This window comes from Ochotona curzoniae, unplaced genomic scaffold (genome assembly GCF_017591425.1).
Source record: "Ochotona curzoniae isolate NIBS_2020 unplaced genomic scaffold, NIBS_Ocur_1.0 contig_908, whole genome shotgun sequence".
Lineage (NCBI taxonomy): Eukaryota > Metazoa > Chordata > Mammalia > Lagomorpha > Ochotonidae > Ochotona > Ochotona curzoniae.
In genome coordinates this window covers 17,009,207-17,030,570 of record NW_024466607.1, presented here as the reverse complement: position 1 = coordinate 17,030,570, position 21,364 = coordinate 17,009,207, and the positions used below count along the sequence as shown (strand labels likewise).

Here is a 21,364-nt window from a genome sequence, read left to right as displayed (position 1 = left end):
AAAGCTACTGGGGCCTGGAAATTTCACCCCCGCTCAGCTCTCTCGTTTGTCTGTGGGGCGAGGATGAGACCTGCACACCCAGTCCTGCAAAGCAAGTGTCATTAGGACTTAAGGGGCCGGTGCAGAAAGCTCCTTGTGTAAAAACAGCCCCAACCGTTTCTCTGACCCCTCTACACACGCGCGGTGCGTGCGCAGTGTCTGGGCTGGCCTCGTGACCCTATCATGGTTGGCGATGCGGGACCTGAGACCTGACTCAGGGCTTCGTGTGGCTGCCGAGCCCGGCACAGGGAAGCCGGATGGATCGTGCAGGGTTCGTCCTTTGTTGGTGTCCTGCAGAGGTCGGCAGCATCAGACGCGATCTGCAGGCGAGGAAATAGGGAAAACGACCAAGGGCAACCTGACTGGACATTGGCAGGGTGTGGGTCGGGGACTCAGCTCCTAAAACATCCATTCTCCTTATGCCTCACCATGCCCACTCGTAGGTGGGTCGCGGAGAGTTTCCGATCTCGCTGAACTTGGTGCTTGAGGCACAGGAGGTCGCTTAGAGCACCAGGAGAGGAGCGCGGAGGGACACTCTGCAGCAGTTTTTGGCCACAGGAGGGCACCCCGGAGCCTGGCTCGGCCCCTGCCTCCGCCCCCAAGTGGGCATGACTCTTCCAGGCTTCTCTCCAGGGGCCCCAGCCAACGGCCAGCACTCCTTCCTCCAGACTGCACGACGCCACGCAGCTCCCCAGGTACCCGCCTTGCACGCACGACCCTCTCTTTTTTCTTCTCTCCACCCAGAATCCACTCCCACTTGCCCCCCAGATCTTCTCATCCCCGCCCTACAGACCTCCTCCCTCGGGGCTGCCCGCATCCTTTACTCGTGCTGTGTGCCCTTCCAGACCTCCAGAGCCTTTCCCAGCGGTAGTGGTGGTGGTCTGCCTAGGGGACGCGGGGAGCCTTAGCGGCGCCGGGGTATGCTCCCTTGGCCATCACGCTGCCTGCGCATTGAGCTCCCAGCGGACAGGACAGTCAGCATGCCGATCACCCTGCGTCCCTTGTGGGTCTAACTCCCAAAGTCCTCCCCTCTGATGGCTGTGGTTTCCACCTCCGGAAATCCCACTCAGGATTCCCATCACCGCTCTCCCGGCCTGCAGTGCCAACACGTGACCTGTAGAGCAGTGCCTTGGGGAAGCTGAGGTTGGTAAGTGTAGCAGGTAGAGTGTGTCCCACTGATTGGGTGTTAACTGTGTGCAACCCCCCTCCCCCGTGTTTTTCATGCGTAGCCTCATTTAATCCCAGCAACCTGTTGATTTAGCCCCATTTGTGGGAAAGGGTGACAACAGGTGCTTAGCAATTGTAATGGGAGACCCAGGTATTGAGTCCTTCCCCTGGCAAGCATCCTCACCGGGTATTTTTCTCCCTTGAGCTCTTAATTCTTGAGGTCGGTTTTATTGTCCTCAGATGTGAGATTTGAGGAAGTAGAGGCTGAGGCAGTTAAGTGAACAGTAGAGATAAGATGTGAACACCCATGCTATCCTTTTGACCTGAAAGCATGTTTTTTTTAGAGTTCTGGAAGCTTCCTGCATGCCTCCTGGACAGGCTGTGTCCTGTGGGACCTCATCAGCTTGGCTTTGACCCACACAGGTGCACCTCTGGCATGGCGAGCGCTGAAGAGCGGGAAGGCACCGTGCAGGTGCAGGGCCAGAGCCTCTTCTTCCGGGAGGCCTGGCCAGGTGGTGGACAGGCCCCTCGCTTCTCTGTGCTGCTGTTGCACGGCATTCGCTTCTCCTCTGAGACCTGGCAGAATCTGGGCACGCTACACAGGCTGGCCCAGGCTGGCTACAGGGCAGTGGCCATTGACCTTCCAGGTACTTGATTTGGGGTGAGGGTTGTGGCTGGGGGGAAGGAGCTCATTGGATGCAGATGGTGGGACTGTGAGGACCCCGCTAGGCTGGCCCTTGAGCTGGATGCATGTGCTGCAAGGGGTGTTGAGTGTCTCCAGTCTCCACTAGGGTGGCTCAGATGCTGTCCTGGTGCCCCAGCTGGGCTCTGGGGCAGTCCTCAGCCTGAGTAGCTGATTTCAGTACCTGCAATGGGAGCTAACTATGCTCATGTTTAGGGGTGACTAAGTCACCCACCTTAGGGTATTACTAGTATCTGACACTTAGTAGGTGATGCTTAAGTGATTAGAAATTGTTTTTTGTTCATTAATTTTATTTTGGCCTGGCTCAGTGGCTAAATCTCAACTTGCCAGGATCCCATATGGGTCCCAGTTTGTGTCCTGGCTGCTCTACTGCCCATCCTGCTGCCTGCCTTTGTCCTGGAAAAGCAACAGAGGGTGACCCGAAGCCTTGGACCCTGCATCTGCATGGGAGACCTGGAAGAAGCTCCTGGTTCCTGTCTTTAGATCAGCTCAGCTCTAGCCATTGTGTCCACTTGGGGAGTGAATCAGTGGATGAAGATTTTTCTCTGTCTTTCCTTCTCTCCATAAAAATGATCTGCCTTTCAAGTAAAAATAAAACAAATTTTTAAAAAAGATCTTATTTGAAAGACAGAATGTGTGTGTGGGGGGGATGGAGATTTTCCATCTACTGGTTCACTACCCAAATGGCTACAGCAGTTGACTAGGCAAGGAAACTGGAACTCCATCTGGGTCTCTCCCATGGGTGGCAGGGACCCAAGTATGGGAGCCATCCTCTGCTGCCTTCCAAGGCCATTAACAGCTGGATTGGAAGGAGAGTCACTGGGACTCCCAACTGGTATGCTGAAATGGATGCTGGCATTACAACTGGCAGTTTAGCTCACTGCAAGACAAATATTTTGAGAGGCACAATCATAGACTGATGGAGGCCCTAAGGGTGTAGTGGGGGCAGGGTGCTGCCTGGTGTTAGGCCAGCCCTGATTTGGCATGCAGAGTCTTAAGCTGGTCCCTGGGGAAGATGGGAGCAGCCCTGTGGCTACCAGGCCCCAACCCTTGGTGCCAGGTGGGAAAAGGCAGCAGGGCCACTGTAGTTCCCTTCCGGGCTAAGGCTGGTTTGGTTCCAAGACCTCTTCCAGCCAGGGCAGGATTGGTTCCCACAGTGGGTTGGGCTGAGCTTCGGGGCGAAGGTCTTGAGCTGCTTGTTGTCAGAGGTGGGCAGCAACCAGGAAAGCAGATGAAGGTGCGGGACCTGCCCTTAGGCTTTTGTCCTCAAAGAACCCATCCAGGACCAGGTCAGGACCAAGTGTGTTTTTTTTTTTTTTTTTTTGGAAAGGCAGATTAGATTTATGGAGAGGAAAGACAAAAAGATCTAACAGCTGGCTCACTCCTCAAATGGTCACAAAAGCCAGAGCTGAGAAGCCAGGAGCTTCTTCCAAGTCTCCCATAGGGTACAGGGTTCCAGGGCTTTGGGCCATCCTCTGCTACTGTACCAGGCCACAAGGAAGCTGGATGGGAAGCGGAGCAGCCAGTACATGAAACTGATGCTTATATAGGATCCCAGCATTTGCAGGGGGAGGATGAGTCAACTGATTAGCCAGTGACTACCCCTGTCCATGCCCCTGCCAAGTGCCTTTGAATCTCAGCTCTCTGGGTGGCACATAACTTTTGTCAACTCAGTTTGACAGATGGGGAAAGTGAGAAACTAAGAGAAGCCCGGGGTGGGGAGTCTTGCCAGGGTCCCAAAGCCAGGAACGGCATCACTAGAACTTAAACACCAGCTTTCCTGGACACCCTTGGCCCCTGGGTTGATGGGCATGCTTGTCAGGCTCACCACTGTTGGAACCCACCTGGGCTGCTGCAGGAATAAGTCTGCAGCACACTGGGCCCTGAGAGACTGCCCTGGGATGCTTCCCTTGGTTTCCCACTCACCGTTGTCACCTTCTGTCTCCCAGGCCTGGGGCGCTCCAAGGATGCGGCAGCCCCTGCCCCTCTTGGGGAGCTGGTACCTGGCAGCTTCCTAGAAGCTGTGGTGGCGGCCTTGGAGCTGGGCCCCCCTGTGGTGATCAGTCCCTCCATGAGTGGCATGTACTCCCTGCCCTTCCTCACGGCCCCCGGCTCGCAGCTCCGGGGCTATGTGCCCGTGGCCCCCATCTGCACCGACAAAATCAGTGCCACCAACTACGCCAGTGTGAAGGTAGTCTTGGGCAGTGGGTGGTGAAGACGAGATGCCCCCTTTGGGAGCAAAAAAGAGATCTTGCTGGGGCCTGGGAGCTGGGGAACTTGTGGGAGGGGTGGCTGGGAACAGCTGGCCACTTAGCTCCATCTTGTGGGTTGACTTGCTGGATTATTGCCGAACTGCTGCCCGCGGTGAACACATGTCATGCCACCACCACCGATTGGACCAGCTTCTCTTTCCCCTCTCTTGGGGTAGCCCTGGGGGTGCTGACTTCTGGGAGGCCCTGTTGACTCTACCCTCCCTCTTGTTTCTCTCAGATTCCGGCCCTGATTGTCTATGGAGACCAGGACCCCATGGGTCACAGCAGCTTTGAGCACCTGAAGCAGCTGCCCAACCACCAAGTGCTGGTCCTGGAGGGGGCGGGGCACCCCTGTTACCTGGACAAACCCGAGGAGTGGCATACAGGGCTGCTGCACTTCCTGCAGGGGCTGGCATAGGCTCTACCCTCTGGCACCTGTAGGCTGCCTTCCCGGGACCTCTCTCTTCTCTCTCACACGGCTCACTGGGCTCTGGTTGCACATGCCCACTCTGCAGGTCAGTCTATCTGTTTCTCTGGGTTTGTGTCTTTTGGAGTCTGTGTGGTCTTCTCTGCTTCTTTCTTTTGCAGTGACAGCCTGGGAAGGTAAATCAAGAGCAAAACACAGGAACTAAGGGGCATAGGCCCCTGGAGGGTAAACCCAAGCTTCTCCTAGAGGCTTCTGCTCTGGGCTTGCACACCTTCCTCTGCTCTGCCAAGCCTCCCTGTTTCTGCTCCTCCAGCTGCCCAGCAGGCCAGTCACACCCCTAAACCAGCTCTTGCCTACCCCCAGTTTCCTGCATGGAAGCCCACATGCACGGACACATACTTAGAACACTTGCAGCCCCAGGTACAGGTATGACGATCCTTCATGGCAGCAGCTGCGTAGGTCCATGAAACTGGATCCACTTGCACATCCTCACAGACAGCTATAACCCTGCAAATGCATGCACCTGCACACACAGGCATACCTGTGCCTCCACACAGACACTAGCCCAAGGTGGGAATGTGCATCTAAAGCTGCAGCACCTGTCTGAGACCATGGGGTGCCATGGGGCCCCTTTGCACTGCTGTGCCTTGGGGATGACTGGTCCCCTCTCTACTGCCTGCCCCAGAGATGGACGGGCATCTCTCTGCATCCCAAGTCCCCCTGATTTCTCTCTGGTTTCCTGCCATCCACCCCCTTCCCTTAGAGAGGGGCTAGGAGGCCTGGGTCTTCTCAGCCTGGCTTCTGCCTTGCTCTGGGGTTTGGGGATGGAAATAAAGTGATGCAATTAGACCCCCACAGGCTCTTGCTGTCTTCAGAGCGCCGCCCCTCCCCCGCCCCTGGGGACCGCCACAGCCGGCCCCTCCCCCACGCTGGCAGGACCAGATGGTGCACCCCCCCCGCCCTTTGTCCACCAGGCCAGATGGAGGGGAAGGGAGATTGGATTCCCCTCCCCACCCACACGTACCCAGGTGCCAAGAGCCTCAGTTGTGGGGGAGGTGGAGGTCAGTGGGTCCGGGCTGAGCCGATTACCGAGGAGAGGGGGAGGAGTATTTGGTGGGCGGAGGGGGGGAGGGGCGTGGGACTTGAGAACTGCTCAGCCCTTCCCCCACTCATCACTTCCCGCACCAAGGACTCCGCTGCTGCGCCCCCATTCTTTATGATCCAAGCCCCAAAAGGAATACTGGGGGTAGGCCTGGGGGTATCGCGCCGCGGGGTGCACGAGGGCCACCTGGCTCTCAGGCCCCTCCTCCAGCTGGCTGGGTAACCTGTCCTGTCCTGCGCGCACCGGGGCCGGGCCGCGTCGGGCCGCGTCGCGCCGCGCCGCGCGGAAGCTTGGGAGGCGGAGGACCACTGGTGTCCCGGCCGAGGTCCCCGAGCGCGGGCCAGCGCCAGGACAGACGAGAGCAGCGATCAGGGCGGGGCGGAGGTGGAAGTCCGAGCTCCAAGGGAGCCGAGGCGGAGGGCACTCGGCCGGCTAGGCGGCCCGGGCCGGAAGGACTGGCCGGAGCAGGGATGCCGGGGGCTGGGGGTTCGGCGCCGCTGCTTATGGCTGGGCTCCGGGAGCCTTGCCCGCGGCGCGGCCGCTCCGGGCGCACCGCGGCGCGCGGGGCGGGGCGGGCGGCTGCGGCACTGGGGCGGCTGGGGCGGGCCCGTCGCGCTGTAATCGGATCCGGAGAGGGGGCGGGGAGGGGCCGGGCCGGGCGGGGAGGGGCCGGGCCGGGCGGGCCGGGGATGGGGAGGGGGGGCGCGGAGCCGGGCTCCGGGCCGGCCGGGCTCCGCGCCTGTCAAACCCCTCATTGTTCGCAGCTGATGTCACTCGCAGTTGTGAGCGGCCGCCTTTCCCGGGGACAATGTGGGACTGAGCGGCCCAGCCGCCGCGCCGCCGCCGCCGCAGGACAGCCCCAGCGAGGTAGGGCGCGGGGCTGGGCGGGACTCGGAAGGCCGCGAAGTTTGGGGGTTCGGCGGGGGGAGGGGGAAGCAGGGAGGCATGCTCAGGTCCTTGGGGCTGGGGTCCCGGGTTGGGGCTACTGGGAGACTTCGAAGAGCAAGGTCCCTTATTGGGTAAGACTGAGACTTTGCACAGGTGGGGGACGCCCGGCTGCTAGAGGAGCACCTAGCAGCAGGGGAGCACTCTCCTGGCCTTGGATCTCAGGTTGGAGCTGCCATCCCACCTGCTGTTTCTCTCCCTTGGGCCTGCTCTTTTCTCCACCTAGGGCCCTGGGTTCGGGTTATATTTCTGGTCCACCTCCATCTGCCGGTCCCCTGCTGCTCCTGGTCCAGTGCACAACCTTTCCTGTTCTCTGCAGTCCTGGGAGCAGCCAGACACAAACCTCCAGGCCAGGGCTGCAGGCAGATGGGAGTTGGGGGTTCACAGGGGTCCTTCCTTCCTCCACTCCCTTTTCCCCTGTGGTTCTTCAACCTTTCCCCTGTGACCTGACTCCTTACCTTGTGGGGGTAGTGAGAATGGGGGGCTGTGTGCTCACTTCAGCCTGGCCAGGAGAGGGAGGCGCCTGCCTCCTCACTCTCCTGTCCCAGGCCCGCCATCTTGAGACCTGTGGCACCCAGTGCCCCACCCGGGTCCAGCACCCGAGGGGGCTAACCCGCTAGGGGTTGCGGCAATTCCAGCAGCATCCCTTTCTCCCAGAAGGTGGGGTCCTGGGTTCCCACCAGGACCTGGAAGATCACTTTCATGCTGGCTCAACAGGATGTGTATGCCCTTCTCTCCCCCTACTCCCAAGGGCCCTTCTTCCCCTACAAAGAGCCTTTACACCCCCAGACATTCCCCGGGAGCCCAGTGGGACCCTCACTGCTCCCCCGGGTCTCCCGTCACCTTGGGGCTGACACCTGGCAGGCTCTTCTGTCCCCATCTGAAGATCCCCTACCCTTCCAGGTCCTGGAACCTTCTCAACCTCCAAGGTGCCCCCCATCCCAGCCCCCAGCCCTAGACTTCATCAGCATGCAGGCTCAGGCTGCCTAAACACAAGGGGATTGTTCTCCTCGCATGCTCTGGGTGGGGGGCTGGGAGCAGGCGGCCCACACACCCTGGCAGGCCCAGGCCACTGGGAGGCTGGCTTGCCCCACCCTATGTCCCCAGACAGGCCCTGTCCACTCTCCCCACTCCCATCACCGTTTCCTCCCATACCTCCCCCCACCCCCAAAATCCAGCCTGCATCACCACTGCCCCACTCTGCTGACCTCGGAGGAGACAGCTTCCAGCTGCAAAGGTGGGGTCCTGGGGTTCCTCAGTCCTCTGGCCACTTCTCACCTTGCCTTTGCAACACAGTTCCCTTCCTCTAGCTGTGACGGGCCGAGGCCACCTCTACCCCGTGATGCCTGTCCCACTTTCTAGCTCTTCTGCTGCCCCTTCTCCATGGGGAGAGACTACCCTGCAAGATTGGGCATACAAGCCAAATCCCTTGTGCCAGCATCATGCCCTGGGAGCCCGAGATACCCAGGAGAGCAGGGGTAGGCTCTGGGAAACCCGTGTATGGCAGGTGTCAGCCCTGCCGAGTGGCTTGTCCCTTACCATTCCTCCAGGATGCCCAACCTTGGGGCATTGATGTCCCCAGACAGCGCGAGCCCCAGTTCTCCCTGTGCATTCAGCCTACTCCTGTCTTAAGTTTCCCGTCTGGTCAGAGCTCTCCCAGGCTTGGAAATGGGACTCCTGGGAGAGGCTGCCATCTCTTGGAGGGGCCCAGGGGCTGGAGTGATTGCCTATCCCTGGGAAGGTTGGGGAAGGCCCCACAAAGGAGGTGGCACTTGAGAAGGATTTTTGGGAGCAAGAGGATGAATGTTTCAGGCTGGGATCAGACTGGGCAGAGACGTGGATGTTCTAGGTGTGTTCTGTAGCCTGGCAGGTATGGGAGATGGGGTGGAGATGAGATAAGTCGGCAGGGGCCGCAGAGACCTGGATGGGCTGGTAGGGGAAGTAGGACTTTATTCCTTGGGTGCTGGGGAGGCATGGATGGTTGTTGCGCAGTAGACAGCGTGGTGTAACCTTTAGCATGGAGGATGGAAGTTCAGCTCAGCTGAAATGGGAGGGGATGGATATCTGTGAGCAAAGCTGCTCCATGGGGCCTGGACCTGGGTCTGCCTTGGTTTCCTGTAGGCATGTAGACTTGTAGGGTGTTGCCTAGTGAGGCGCTGAGGACAACATGGCGTCCCTGGTCCCATTTCTTCCCTGCTTGGCGCTTTGTCCAGGAGACAGACAGAGGCCAGAGCTGGCGGCCCCTGGCTGCTCCCTAAGAGGCCCCTTCTCCCCCTCCTGCCGTGGCACTGCGAGACTGGGCACGCAGGTCCAAGGGTGCTGGGCCTGGTTCTGGAGGCCTAACAGGAAAGGGCAGCGGAGCATCCCCAGGGAATGGGGGGTGGGTAGGCATGGAGAGCCCAAGCCTTCACACTCGCCGCCATGCCTCCAGCCCCAGCGCCACACCCTGCCCGTCTGATGCCCGGAGTCATGCCCAGCATCACTGGGTGTGGCCAGTGCCACTGCGCTGAGAGTGGGAATGGGAGGAGGAGACTGCTAGATTGGAAACTGTAGGTGCAGAGGGCGATGTGGGGAGGTGGGTTGGAGCTGGAGAAGGGACCCCTGTCCGCAGCCTTGGCTGGCCCAGATACTGGCCAGAGAGAAACCCAGGAGGGAATCCCCCCATCCCTACCCCTCCCCAGGAAAGGGGTGAACAGGCTGGTCTACTTGAGTTGCCAGCCTCAGGAGCCCTCCCCTCCCGGGGATTGTTCTTGCTGCAGAACAAAGCCATGGTGGACACTTGATCCCTGCGTTGGAGTGGGGGGGGAGCTGGCTAAGCCCCCAGCCCTTTGATTGGGCAGCTGTCATGGGAGAGAGGACAGCTGGGGGGGAGGGGCAGGAAGGGAGCTGCCGCCATCGCTTACACAGCTGTCACTACCCTCCCCACCCCCTCCAGCCGCAGTGGCAGGAAGCCAGGGCCAGAGGGAGTGGGCATCAGGTCTGGAGAGGGGGCTTGGAGAGCAAGAGGAAGACCCCTCAGTTAGAGGCCTTGGCTGAGCTTGTTAATGTCCTGCCAGGGAGTCCGGCTGACCGGAGGGGGCTGGGCACCCTCGGAGGTGAGCTGGAGGTCAGTGTGGCATGATGTGAGGCTGCCACGTGGGTGGCCCAGCCGAGCCCAAGGGCTCATCAGCTGGGAGCAGCAAATGACTCCCTAAAGCCATAGAGAGGGCCGGGGGCAGCCAAGTGCTGCTTGTTAGGGCTCCTAAGAGTAACTGGGGAGGTGTGGGTGGGGGGCCCGTCCTTTCCTCCAAGCAGGAAGGTCGCCAAGGGTCTCTCAGCACAGGAAAGCCAGCAACTCTGCCCCTACCCTCAGCATCCGAATCTGGCATAGGTGGGCAAGCAATGGTCAGGTCACATGAGTGCCTGACCAAGGTAAGCCACTCAGCTGGGGTGGTGGGTTCATACCATGGCAGGTGCTCTGATTCTGGCCCAGGTTTCTGAAGCCCCTGCCCCTCCTTTGTCCTGTGACCACAAAATAAGATGCGGAGTTGGTATGGGGACAGTATCGCAGTTCTCACTGGTTACCATCCCAAAGGGATCTGAAAGCCCCCAGAACATTCTAGAGCTTAAGAGTATGGCTCTGGATAAGTTATCAGTCATACCCAGACAAGATCCATGTACTAGGCAGGCAGGGACCTCAGACACTGCCAAAAGACCACCAAACCTGACAGGAGCATCCCGAAGTGGGTATGGGGACAGCCTTGGGGAGCAGGCAGGACCCTGCTGGTCTCACCTCCTTGTGGCCTTGGACCCCTGGCAGCCCCTGTCTCAGCCTCAGAGCAGGCATCTGCTCTGTTCTCCAGCGTGTGGTAATCACCTTGACTCTCCACGGAGCTCTGAGGATGCAAGAAGGTGGCAGCCCTGGCTCCTGCTGTCAGGGGCTCCTGGACTTGGCTGGCTTGGGAGGCAGACAGCAAGCACGTCACCACAAGTGCTTTAATGGGGGAAGTGCATGCTGCCAGGGGAATGCGGAGCAAGGGCAGCCAGCACAAGGCTGGCCAGGATGCTGGGTAGACAGTCCCTACATCCACCCACTGCTGCTGTCCCATCTCAGGAGAGCCTGGGGCAGAACTGGAGGGCAAGGCGGAGCAGGTAGCCTTGGGGTGCAGGGAGCAGGACTGTTGAATAACCTAGGAAGCAGAGACCCCCAAGAACTAGGCTGGGAATGTTCCCTACACATTGCATGCCTGAGTTCTGGCTAGCAGAGGGGGTTTGAGTAGTGGGCACTGGGCAAAGTTCAGCATCCTAGACCCTCATGCCAGGACAGGGCAGAGACCTGGGGAACCCTCCAAGCTCGGCACACTCATGCTTTGCCTACACACCTTCCTGGCACAAGGTATGTGTAGGGTGAAGGCTTAGTCTTGGCCCAGGTTTAGCAGTAGCTGGTCCCACTCTTGGGTCCTCCTCTCAGGGTTCTGGTTCCCCTGTGAGCTACCCTGCCCTGCAAGACTCAGCCTTGCAGGAGACAGCCTTCAAAGAGAGGGATTTCCAAACAGGATTAAGGGTCAGGATTAAGTCGGAGCTTGAAAAGGGGTCTGTGAGGAGCACTGGCGGCTGAGCTAATCCCGCAGCTAATCGCAGGCTCCACCTCCCACTGTCAGTTAGTGGCCTTGACATTCCTGTGGCCCATCAAATCCAAGTTTTACCCGGTCCGCAGTACCCAGGGGCAGCAGTTCCTTCTGGTAACCAATGGGAGAGAGAGGGTCAGGCGATGAAATTCTGAGCCCAGGTGTGGTGGGAAGTGGGTAGGAAGTGTCCCCCCAGGCCTGGTGTGTGGGCAGCCCACATCCTTCTCACCTCCTGACCCGGGGGCCAGCCTGAGCACATGGGAGAGGAGTTAGAATCACTGGTGTTGCACACCTTCCTGGGCCCTGGCATCCTGTGCTCCGCCCCCAACTCCTTCAGTGACCCCTGGCAGCTAGGGTCACCTCTCCTGAAGCCACCCTCCCTGCAGGACCTGCTATGGTTGCTGTGTTCTGTACTGAGCAGCAGGGCCTGGCCTATAGGCACAGCCACCTCTTGTTTGCCATCAGAGAGTAAGAATGCAGCCCTTCTGTGCCCTACAGACCTGGTTAACTTGTTTCATCTCCTGCTGGGAGGGAGTTGGGAAGGATGGGTTCAGACACCCGGGGCCCCCTGGGGAATGTTTCTCCTCCTTTTCTCCCAACTCCTGGGATGGTTACCCTGGAGGTTTGGAGCATCCAGCAACCCATCTTGTGAGGCGCACACAATCACATCTGTTGGGGGTGGCAATCAGAGCTCAAAGGCCATTCTCTTCCCCACTTACCCCTCTGCTGCTGCCCCTGCAGAGCCAGCCAGGCCGCAGCGTGGACACTCTCCCAGGCCGCTGTGGCCCCAGCCCCGCCTGACAGGATGAGCGGCTCAGACGCGGGGCTGGAGGAGGAGCCGGAGCTGAGCATCACTCTCACGCTGCGGATGCTGATGCATGGGAAGGTGAGGGTCGGGGCAGGCCAGTGGCAGAGGAGGCAGGGACCCTGATTCTGGGCAGGGAGGGATGGCAGGAGACTGTCTTCCAAGGAGCCTCGGCTAGCTGGGGGACAAGGGGCCAGGCCAGGGGCCACAGTGCCTGTCTGATGGCAATTCTTGTCTTGTTTGCAGGAGGTGGGCAGCATTATTGGGAAGGTAGGTGCCCAGTTCCTGCATACTCTGCATGTGTCCTCTGCCCCCTGAGGCTCGATCATAGCTCAGGCTAAGAATGACTCTGTTTTGTTCTTCACAGAAGGGAGAGACTGTAAAGCGAATCCGGGAACAGGTGAGACTAGAGATGGAAGAAGCCCCGGTCACCTGATGTGGATGGGAGGGGAAGGGAGGTGCCTGTTCTGTGAAGCCCTCCATCATCTGAGATGACCAGGGCTGGGGCAGGCTGATGGCTGGCAAAAACATGAGGAGGGTGCCGCACTACCTAGCACCCATCCTGTACCCACAGAGCAGTGCCCGGATCACCATCTCCGAGGGCTCCTGCCCCGAGCGCATCACCACCATCACTGGGTCCACAGCAGCTGTCTTCCATGCTGTCTCCATGATCGCCTTCAAGCTGGATGAGGTCTGTGGCTGGCCAGCACAGGAGGGCTCTGACTTCAGACCCAGGCTTGTGGCTTAGAGGGAGGCTCCCTCTGGCCCTAGGCTGGAGAGGGGGCGGGCTGCAGAGTGGCAGATATGGGCACAGTCTCTTCTCCGTCCATGCCCCACAGGACCTCTGTGCTGCCCCTGCAAATGGTGGGAATGTCTCCAGGCCTCCCGTGACCTTGCGCCTTGTCATCCCTGCCAGCCAGTGTGGTTCGCTGATCGGCAAGGCTGGCACCAAGATCAAAGAGATCCGAGAGGTGAGGGGAGATGGAACCCAACCCCTCCAGCTGGGCCAGGGGCCATGGGCTATGGCTTCATATCTGCCAGGAACTTCCTTTCTCTGAGCTGCAGTAGCAGTTACCAGTGGCCCTTGTACTGTTTGCAGACTACAGGTGCTCAAGTGCAAGTGGCGGGGGACTTGCTTCCCAACTCCACAGAGCGCGCTGTCACTGTGTCTGGAGTGCCTGATGCCATTATCCTGTGTGTGAGACAGATCTGTGCTGTGATCCTGGAGGTATGCCAGGGGGACTATAATGGCAGAAGGGGAGGCCCTGGGTGAACCTGGTGGCACCCCACATCCTACAGCCAGGGCTGGGATGTACTGCTCCTGAGGTCCCATGGGGCCATGGGGCACTTGGCAGGGAGGGTCCTGACAGAGCCTCTTCCCGTCTGCCTTCCAGTCCCCACCCAAAGGAGCCACCATCCCCTACCACCCGAGCCTCTCCCTGGGTACAGTCCTCCTCTCTGCCAACCAGGTGAGGGGAACTCAGAGAGGGAGGGGGGCGGAAGTAGGAATTCAGGGTCCCAGGGAGGAAGAATGGTGATTGGTTTGTTGCCAGGACCCATCACAACAGTAAACCCCACCACTTCCACCCACTTTGTTCCCACAGGGCTTCCCTGTGCAGGGGCAGTATGGGGCTGTGACCCCAGCTGAGGTGAGTGGTCTGCAGCCCTTGGTGCCCCTTCCGGAACCTAGCCTCTAGGCTGGCCTCCACTGACCTCCAACCCCGTTTCCTGGCACAGGTCACCAAGCTCCAGCAACTCTCAGGCCATGCAGTGCCCTTTGCTTCTCCCAGTGTGGTGCCAGGTACGCAGCTCCTGCATAAGGAGGCAGGGACAGATTCCAAGAATCTGATAGCCCTCCCTACCCCAGAGTGGGCATGGGGCAGGGGGTGCAGGTAGGAAAGGCCCAGTCCAACATTCAGCCCCTCTCCTTCCCATTAGGACTGGATCCAGGCACGCAGACCAGCTCACAGGAATTCCTGGTTCCCAATGACGTACGTGAGCAGGTCCTGGGGTGGCTGGAGGCTGAGTCGGGATGGGGTGAAGGGACCACTGCGGGCAGGGTGTGCCCTGAGGTCCTGATGGCTCTTGGCCAGAGTCCAATTTTCTTGTTCTCCCCTAGCTGATCGGCTGTGTGATCGGGCGCCAGGGTAGCAAGATCAGTGAGATCCGCCAGATGTCGGGGGCTCACATCAAGATTGGCAACCAGGCAGAAGGCGCCGGTGAGCGGCATGTGACCATCACGGGCTCACCAGTCTCCATTGCCCTGGCCCAGTACCTCATCACTGCCTGGTGAGCATGGGTTGTTATAGTGCCCAGGGCTCGTGGGCAACAGCAAGACAGGGATGAGGAGTGGCAGGGAGCCCACTGGGGAGCCCATCCTGCACCTCCCGGCCATGGCCCGTTCCCTGTGATGTGCCTGAGTCACCCTAGATTGTCCCACCTTTTCCCCATGTTCCCAGCCCTCATGTCCCTTTTTCAAATTGCTGCCATTTCTTCTCCATGCTGTCCACTCGCCATTCCTTCTCTTCCCGCCCACCACATTTCCCACCCCACATCCTGCACATACTCACTCCCTATTGCAGTTCTCAGCTCCTCCCTCTTGTCTGTTGTCTAACTTGGGGTCCCTATCTGCCCTCACCGACCTCTCTCCCTTTCTCCCTTCTCTCCAGTCTAGAGACGGCCAAGTCTACCTCTGGGGGGACGCCCGGCTCCACCCCCGCAGACCTGTCCGCCCCCTTCTCACCACCCCTGACAGCCCTGCCCACAGCTCCCCCGGGCCTGCTGGGCACACCCTATGCCATCTCCCTCTCCAATTTCATCGGCCTCAAGCCTGTGCCCTTCTTGGCTCTACCACCTGCCTCCCCGGGCCCACCGCCGGGCTTGGCGGCCTACACTGCCAAGATGGCAGCAGCCAATGGGAGCAAGAAAGCTGAACGGCAGAAATTCTCCCCCTACTGAGGCTGGCTGGTGGTGGCTGCAGTGGTGGCGGCAGCACAGGCAAGGACAGGAGCAGGGGCAGGCAGGACCGCCGGCATGGGGGCTGCCTCTGCACCCCTGCCTGGCCTCTGGAGACCCCATCCAGGGCTCCCCAATGCCGCTAATGCCGGACGCATGGATGCACTCCCTACCCTGCCTGGGTGTGTGCAGCTTCTCTCAGTGGGGCAGTTCCCAGCCCAGGGCTCAGGGAGCTTGCAACAGCCCCACCCCACCCCCTGGGGCAGGGGACCCCATCCCCTCTGCTCTGTGCTTGGGTGCAGGGAGCAGCCAGTGGCCTCCCTGGTGCCCCCACCGTGTTGGGGGTGGTCACGCCTATACTCCCCATTCCTCTGGGTTTCCAGCCCCCTGTGGGAAGAGAGCTTGGGAGTGCCTGGAGCCATGCTTCTCGTCCCCATCTCCCTGCCGGTTCCTGCTGCTTCCACTGATGCCCTTGTGACTGGAATGGACTGGCTGGGCTTGTTGGTGGGCAGCCCAGAGAGGGGGCTGTTCCCAAGCTGGGGGGGTGGGGCTTGGGGGCAGGGGTCCAGTTCTGAGCAGCAACACTGTACAGTTTTTTCAATTCCTGTTTTTGAATAAACATTCTCAGCGACCAGGAAGCTATGAAATACTGGTATTGCGGAATGGGGTGGGGTGGGGTGGGGTGAGCAAAACTTCCAGGAAGTGGGTGCAGAGGAAGAGCCCCACCTGTAACCCTACCAGCTCCCACTGGGCTGCGCCAGTTCGGTCCCTTCAGGGGTCCAGCAGGGGCCATATCCAGCTGCCTGTTTCCAGTACCACATGGGTGCATCAGTTGTTTCATGAGAGTTTGGAAGCAGGTGGAAGTGGCTCAACAACCTTGTCCAGCCTCTCATTGTCACAGACGGTGGGGAAGTCCTCCTGAGCATCTCTGTACTGGTTCTTCCTGCTGTGGCTGTAGCGCCCACCCTACCCTGCTTAGCCCATCACTTAGCCCTTATGTCCTCTTCTCCATTTGTGCAATTCTTCTCCTTCCCGGGCTTGGAGACCTTCACTGAGTTTAACAGCCCACACTGCAGGGCACATACAGAATGGGGAAACTGAGGCAGGAAGACTGGTAGGTCCCGTGCACAGGGTCATGCGGTGCGCGGGTCCAGAACCCTGCATTCTGGGCTCCCGGTCTTGCCAGGCTCCTAGCAGCTTTTCTCCTGTTATAAAGTGGAAGTCCCAGCTGGCACCTCCAGCTCCTGTGCAGGGTTCTCTTCCACACCTTTGCTTCAGTTCAGCACAGCGCGGTCAGGCTCCGCCCTCTTGCCAACTTGGGGACCGGTTCTGGTGCTTCTGAAGGGTTTGGGGCAGGGCTCTGAGGGGGTCGGTGGAAGCGCCGCAGGAGTGCCCGTGGGTGCCAGGCCCGTGGAGGGCAGGTGCGCGGCGGCTGGGGCAGAACGCGGCGGGTTAGACGGCCCAGCGCAGAGCGCACGGGGCGCTGCAGCAGGCCGTAGAGGAAGGGGTGAGCGGCGAAGGCTGAGTAGGCGACCCAGGTGACGGCTGCCTCGGCCTCCGCGGCTTGCGCTGCGGGCGCCAGGCACGCGCAGCCGTAAGGCAACCAGCAGGCTGCAAACTGGCCCACGGCCAGCGCTGGGGCCAGGGCCGCTTTCCCCCCGGGCAGGCGAGGCCGGAGCGGCGGCGGCAGAATGGAGAGGCGGCTGTCCAGCGAGTCGGAACGCAGCCGCGCCTCGCGCGCGGGTCGCGGGGGTCGGAGCGCGGCGCGGCGCGCCACGAGGAAGATGCCGCTGTAGGCGCCGAGCAGCAGGAGGGCGGGCAGAGCGAAGGCCAGGGACGCCCAGAGCGGCCGGAAGGGCCCGAGTCCTCCGGCCAGGACCGAGCAGCGAGCTGGGGCGGGGGGCGGTGCGGGCGGCGGCCCGAGCAAAGAGAGTGCACCCAGCAACCCGGCCGCAGCCCACACGGCCGTGAGCACGAGTGCAGGAGGCGGTCGCGCGCCTGGCCGCAGCGGGTGCACGATGAGGCGGTAGCGCGCCAGGCCGAGTGCTGCCACGCCTAGCGTGCAGGCCGGCAGCAGTGCTGCGGACAAGAAACGTGCGGCGCAGCAGGGCGCAGGGCCCAGGCGCACGCGGCCCAGGCCTGGCGGGGGCGCGGCCAGCAGGCCCAATGGCATGATGGAGGTGGCTGCCAGCAGGTCCACGACGCACAGGTGCGCCAGATAGAGCGCGTCGCGCAGTCCGGGCGTGCGCAGCACTATGATCAGCAGAGCACCGTTGCCCAGCAGGGCCCCAACCTCCAAGATAGCCGCCAGGATCAACCCCAGTGAACCTGCGATTTCTGTACCGGTCAGTTCCGTAGTGTTGGCCATCTGAGCGTCCAGCCTTCACCTGTGCTAGGATGCAGAGAGAGCAAAACGGGTACCCCCAGCTTCAGATTTCCCACCACCTGCCCCTCACTCCTCCTCAGGCCCCTCACCTTACAGGTTGCCCAGGAGGCGGCTCTGATGCCCAGGCTGCCATTTTCTTGGGGGCTTGGCCAGCCCCATGGAGAGGTGCAAGGCTAAGCCTGCTGGCTCTGTCCCCTGGCTCAGCCCAGCTCCAGCAGCTTGGCCTTTGCCGGAGATGGGACTGGCTGTTACTCTGATGCGGCCCTCTGGAGATGCATAGAGCTGGCAGGGGAGGAGCAGGGCCTGGCGCCAGACCCCTGGGTCCTAGCAGCTGCCAGCTGGAGGCTGGAGGTTGGAGGCTGTGCTGTGGGCAAGTGCTTGGAAGGTACCTGGAATTGGAGGGACATGGGGACAGAGGAGAGGATTGAGTGCACACTTTGGAAGCGACTGTCTGCTGCTTTGCTTTTCCTGCTAGTAGGACGTGACCCCTGTACCCCTGGGAGAGGGGGTGATCAAATTACAGCTAGTTCTTCTAGGGAAATTGGGGTACCTGGGTGAGCCAGGATCTGAGGCCACTTGACCAGGGATACACTGGCCAAGGAGAACAAGTTGTCTCTTTCTGAATCACAGATCCTGGCATCTAGCAGGTGCCCAGCCAGAGTTAACTTGGGCATGACGTGGGGGCCCCTTCACAGTCGTGGGTAACTGACTAGGCATCTGCAGGCTGCTGCTGTTCTGGTTGGCTTGCTTTTGCTGCTAGCAAACAAGCCCATTTTGGGTAAAAGCACATTGTCTTCTCTCTAGGAAACCACCCCTCCCCAATTCCTGGGACATTCACTTTGGGTGGACAAGATCCCATCCTTTCATTTCTCCAATTAGGTATCACACCCAGTCCTGGCCATCAGTGAGTGATATCTGCTCCCAGCCCAGAGAGCTATGTGACTGAACTGGGACTGCCCAGCTCACCCAGCAAACCCCTATCTGCACCCTGATCGCTTGCATTTGTACCTGCAGCTTCCTCTCCCTTGAACCCCAGCTGTGGGTCTCAGCTGCCTCTTCAGCATTTCCCCTGGTGGTTGCATTGATGGGACATTTTTCATCCAACTGATTCCAAAAGAGAGTCACCTCTCTTGAGCCCTCATGCTCTTCCCAGTCTCCCCTAGTTGAGCTAGTGCCTTCTACTGCTTTTTTTTTTTTAAAGATTTATTTATTTTTATTACAAAGTCAGATATACAGAGAGGAGGAGAAGAGACAGAGAGGAAGATCTTCCGTCCGATGATTCACTCCCCAAGTGAGCACAACGACCGGTACTGTGCCGATCCGAAGCCAGGATCCAGGAGCCTCTTCCGGGTCTCCCACAGGGGTGCAGGGTCCCAAAGCTTTGGGCCATCCTCAACTGGTTTCCCAGGCCACAAGCAGGGAGCTAGATGGGAAGTGGAGCTGCCATGATTAGAACCGGTGCCCATATGGGATCCCAGCACATTCAAGGCAAGAACTTTAGCTGCTAGGTCATGATGCCAGGCCCGGGCCTGAGCTAGTGCCTTCTAAAGCTGCCCCATCTCCAACCCTTTGGGATCCCCAGGCCCAGCCACGCTGTCTTTCTCCCAACCTGTCCCTGTATCCTCTTTACTGTTCTCTTTGCCTCTGCTCCTCCACCCCTGCGGGTCCTGGAATTCATGTCTCTCTCCTCCCCAGCACAGAGGTAGACAAGAGCTCTATCTGCTAATTCAGATCCTGTTCACAGGGACACTTTCAAATGCTCACAGCAGCCAGGCCTGGGCCAGGTTGTGAGCAAGTCCTTGGAGCCACTGTCTGCTGGCTCCCAGGGTACATCCTAGCGGGAAGCTGGAATGTAGTGCAGAGCTGGGACATGACCTTGGGAACTAGATATGGGATGTGGGCACCCCAGGGGGTACACTGAACACCCCAGTGTGGAGTTTGGGGAGCTATGTTGGCAACTTCCATGTTGAAAACACCAAATGAACAAAGATAAAATGAAATAAAGCTGAAAGTGCATATAAACAACAAATAAGCCTACCTGTGTTTCAGAGGACTGACAAAGCCATCCTGAAAAGAAGTACAGAGCTGGGGCCAGTGTGATGGCTCAACTAACCCTCCACCGGCAAGCACCAGCATTCCACATGGACACCAGCTGTTCCACTTCTAATTCAGCCCTCTACCTGTGTCCTGGAAAAGCAGGTAGAGAGACTCACATAGCAGACCCAGCAGAAGCTCCTGGCTTTTGATCAGCTTAGCACCAGCCACTGCAGGCATTTGGTGAGTGAACCAGCAGATGGAAGATCTTTCTCTGTCTCTCCTTCACTCTGTAAATTCTTTCCAGTATAAATAAATAAATCTTTAAAAAGTAAATCTTAAAAAAAAATACCAAGCTAATTCAGGGAGTTGGCATTGTGGTACACCGGGTGAAGCATTGGTTCTAGTCCTGGCTGCTCCACTATTTTTTAATTTTATTTTATTTTTGATTATGTTTACATAGTTGGTCAGATTGGGAAGGGTCAAGGATCAGGGGAAAGTGGGCAAGACCATTGTTTACACATTTTCTTTTTCTTCTTCCTCTATTTGGGGAGGGGAGGATACAATGGGAAGGACCACACCCAGCCTCCCCAGTACTGATGTCATCCCAGGGTCCCCGTTGTGGAGCATGTTCTGAGAGTTCTGATCAAGTGGTTTCCATAGTTCTGAGATGCTGTTGATATCGCTGCTCCAAGGATGAGGAAATCCTTCCAAGGTCAATTGGCTGACATAGTCCACTTCAGAGTTTCCATTTGCCCAAAAATTTGCCGTCAAATTTCTCTGGGGTAGTTGGTTAATTTGTTCTGCTGTCCTTCCTCTACAAACCAATGTGTGTTGTGACCCAGCCCAACCTTGCCCACCACACATTCTGCCCTCACTTACACCAGGTAGAACTGAAGCCTCGTTAGAGTGACCCCCAATAGCCCTCATTGGACCAGCCCCTAGTTCTGGTTCCTGTGCCTGCCAGCACATGCAGGGGACTGGTTCAATCTCCCACATCCCTTTCAGCTCTCATATACATCATTGGGCGTTGAAGCCTAACTCAACCCAACCAACTCCACCCTGTAGCCCACACGTGTGCCAGTGGGTGCCACCACCTGTCCAGCCAAGGCTACCCTCAGTCCTGGTTCTCATGCTCACCAGTGGGAGTTGCAGCCCAACAGTCTCCCCAATGGACCCACTCCCTACCCCGTATCTTGCACACTCCAGGTGGTTCTGCAGTCTAGCTTGACAAGACTTTCCCCTAGTTCCAACACTTGCCAGCTGATGTTACAGCAAAGCCCAACCTACCTGCCCTTACTCTGTCTCATGCCTGCACCAGTGGATACAGTTGGTTAGCACAGTCTCGCTCTCCCCATAACCCGGTTCACATGTAGGCCAACAGGTGTTGTAGCTCTGCCAGGCCTGGTCTGCCCCTACTTCCAGCTCTCATGCTCACTAGCAGGAGCAGTAGCCCAGCAGGGGAGTCTCCACTACTCCCTTACCTTGCACATCTCTCCCAATCTCGCATGTGCTGGTAGGTGCTGTGACCTAGTCTGGCATGACCTATCTTACCTTGGTATTTGCTGGCAGGTGCTGTAGCCAGGTCTGGCCCAGTCTGCCCTGGTTCCAGCTTGCACTGGCAGGTGCTGCCCAACCCAGCATAATCAGCCCCTAGTCCTGGCCCTAATGCGAATTGGCTGGTGATGCGGCCAAATCCAGCCTGTCCTGTGCCCTATCCTGGTTCTGAGATCTGCCAGCGGGTGTTATGAACTGGCACAGCCTGGCCAGCTCCCAGACCTGAGCCACACATATGCCAGTAGGTACTGTAACCTGCTCTGCTCTGGGCTGCTCCTTGCCTTGGTTCTTTTGCTCACCTGTGGGGATTGCACCCTGACAAAGGAATTCTGCTCCTGCTAATTCTGCAACCTGCTAATATACTTGGGAAATCAGTAAGAGAAGG

At 59.0% G+C, this 21,364-nt stretch overlaps 3 protein-coding genes across 8 annotated transcripts; 2 read left to right on the top strand and 1 right to left on the bottom strand.

Annotated features, from left to right (window-relative positions):
• The first annotated feature begins 632 nt into the window (after positions 1-632).
• Positions 633-4,663, top strand: ABHD14B (abhydrolase domain containing 14B). 4 transcript variants are annotated; one of them, XM_040994570.1, is made up of 5 exons: positions 633-734; positions 1,110-1,182; positions 1,630-1,853; positions 3,859-4,100; positions 4,400-4,663. In XM_040994570.1, exons 3-5 carry the CDS (start codon positions 1,643-1,645, stop codon positions 4,577-4,579), a joined length of 633 nt encoding a protein of 210 aa, XP_040850504.1. In that variant the 5' UTR covers positions 633-734; positions 1,110-1,182; positions 1,630-1,642; the 3' UTR covers positions 4,580-4,663. The 4 variants fall into 4 exon arrangements, with proteins under 4 accessions (XP_040850504.1, XP_040850503.1, XP_040850502.1 ...); XM_040994569.1 differs by having other exon boundaries at positions 1,110-1,186; XM_040994568.1 differs by having other exon boundaries at positions 1,110-1,853.
• A 1,744-nt stretch (positions 4,664-6,407) lies between these two features.
• On the top strand, positions 6,408-19,525 carry PCBP4 (poly(rC) binding protein 4). 3 transcript variants are annotated; one of them, XM_040994565.1, is made up of 13 exons: positions 6,408-6,557; positions 11,984-12,128; positions 12,294-12,317; positions 12,415-12,447; positions 12,622-12,738; positions 12,887-13,018; positions 13,147-13,275; positions 13,442-13,516; positions 13,652-13,696; positions 13,785-13,848; positions 13,986-14,038; positions 14,167-14,336; positions 19,438-19,525. In XM_040994565.1, coding segments are annotated over exons 2-13 (924 nt in total). In that variant the 5' UTR covers positions 6,408-6,557; positions 11,984-12,047; the 3' UTR covers positions 19,439-19,525. The 3 variants fall into 3 exon arrangements, with proteins under 3 accessions (XP_040850499.1, XP_040850497.1, XP_040850498.1); XM_040994563.1 differs by lacking the exon at positions 19,438-19,525 and adding an exon at positions 14,717-15,640; XM_040994564.1 differs by lacking the exons at positions 6,408-6,557; positions 19,438-19,525 and adding an exon at positions 14,717-15,640 and having other exon boundaries at positions 11,845-12,128.
• Positions 15,552-17,370, bottom strand: GPR62 (G protein-coupled receptor 62). The gene has a single exon (XM_040994567.1). The coding sequence runs from the start codon at positions 17,368-17,370 to the stop codon at positions 16,282-16,284; it is 1,089 nt and encodes a 362-aa protein (XP_040850501.1). The 3' UTR covers positions 15,552-16,281.
• Positions 19,526-21,364: the final 1,839 nt, after the last annotated feature.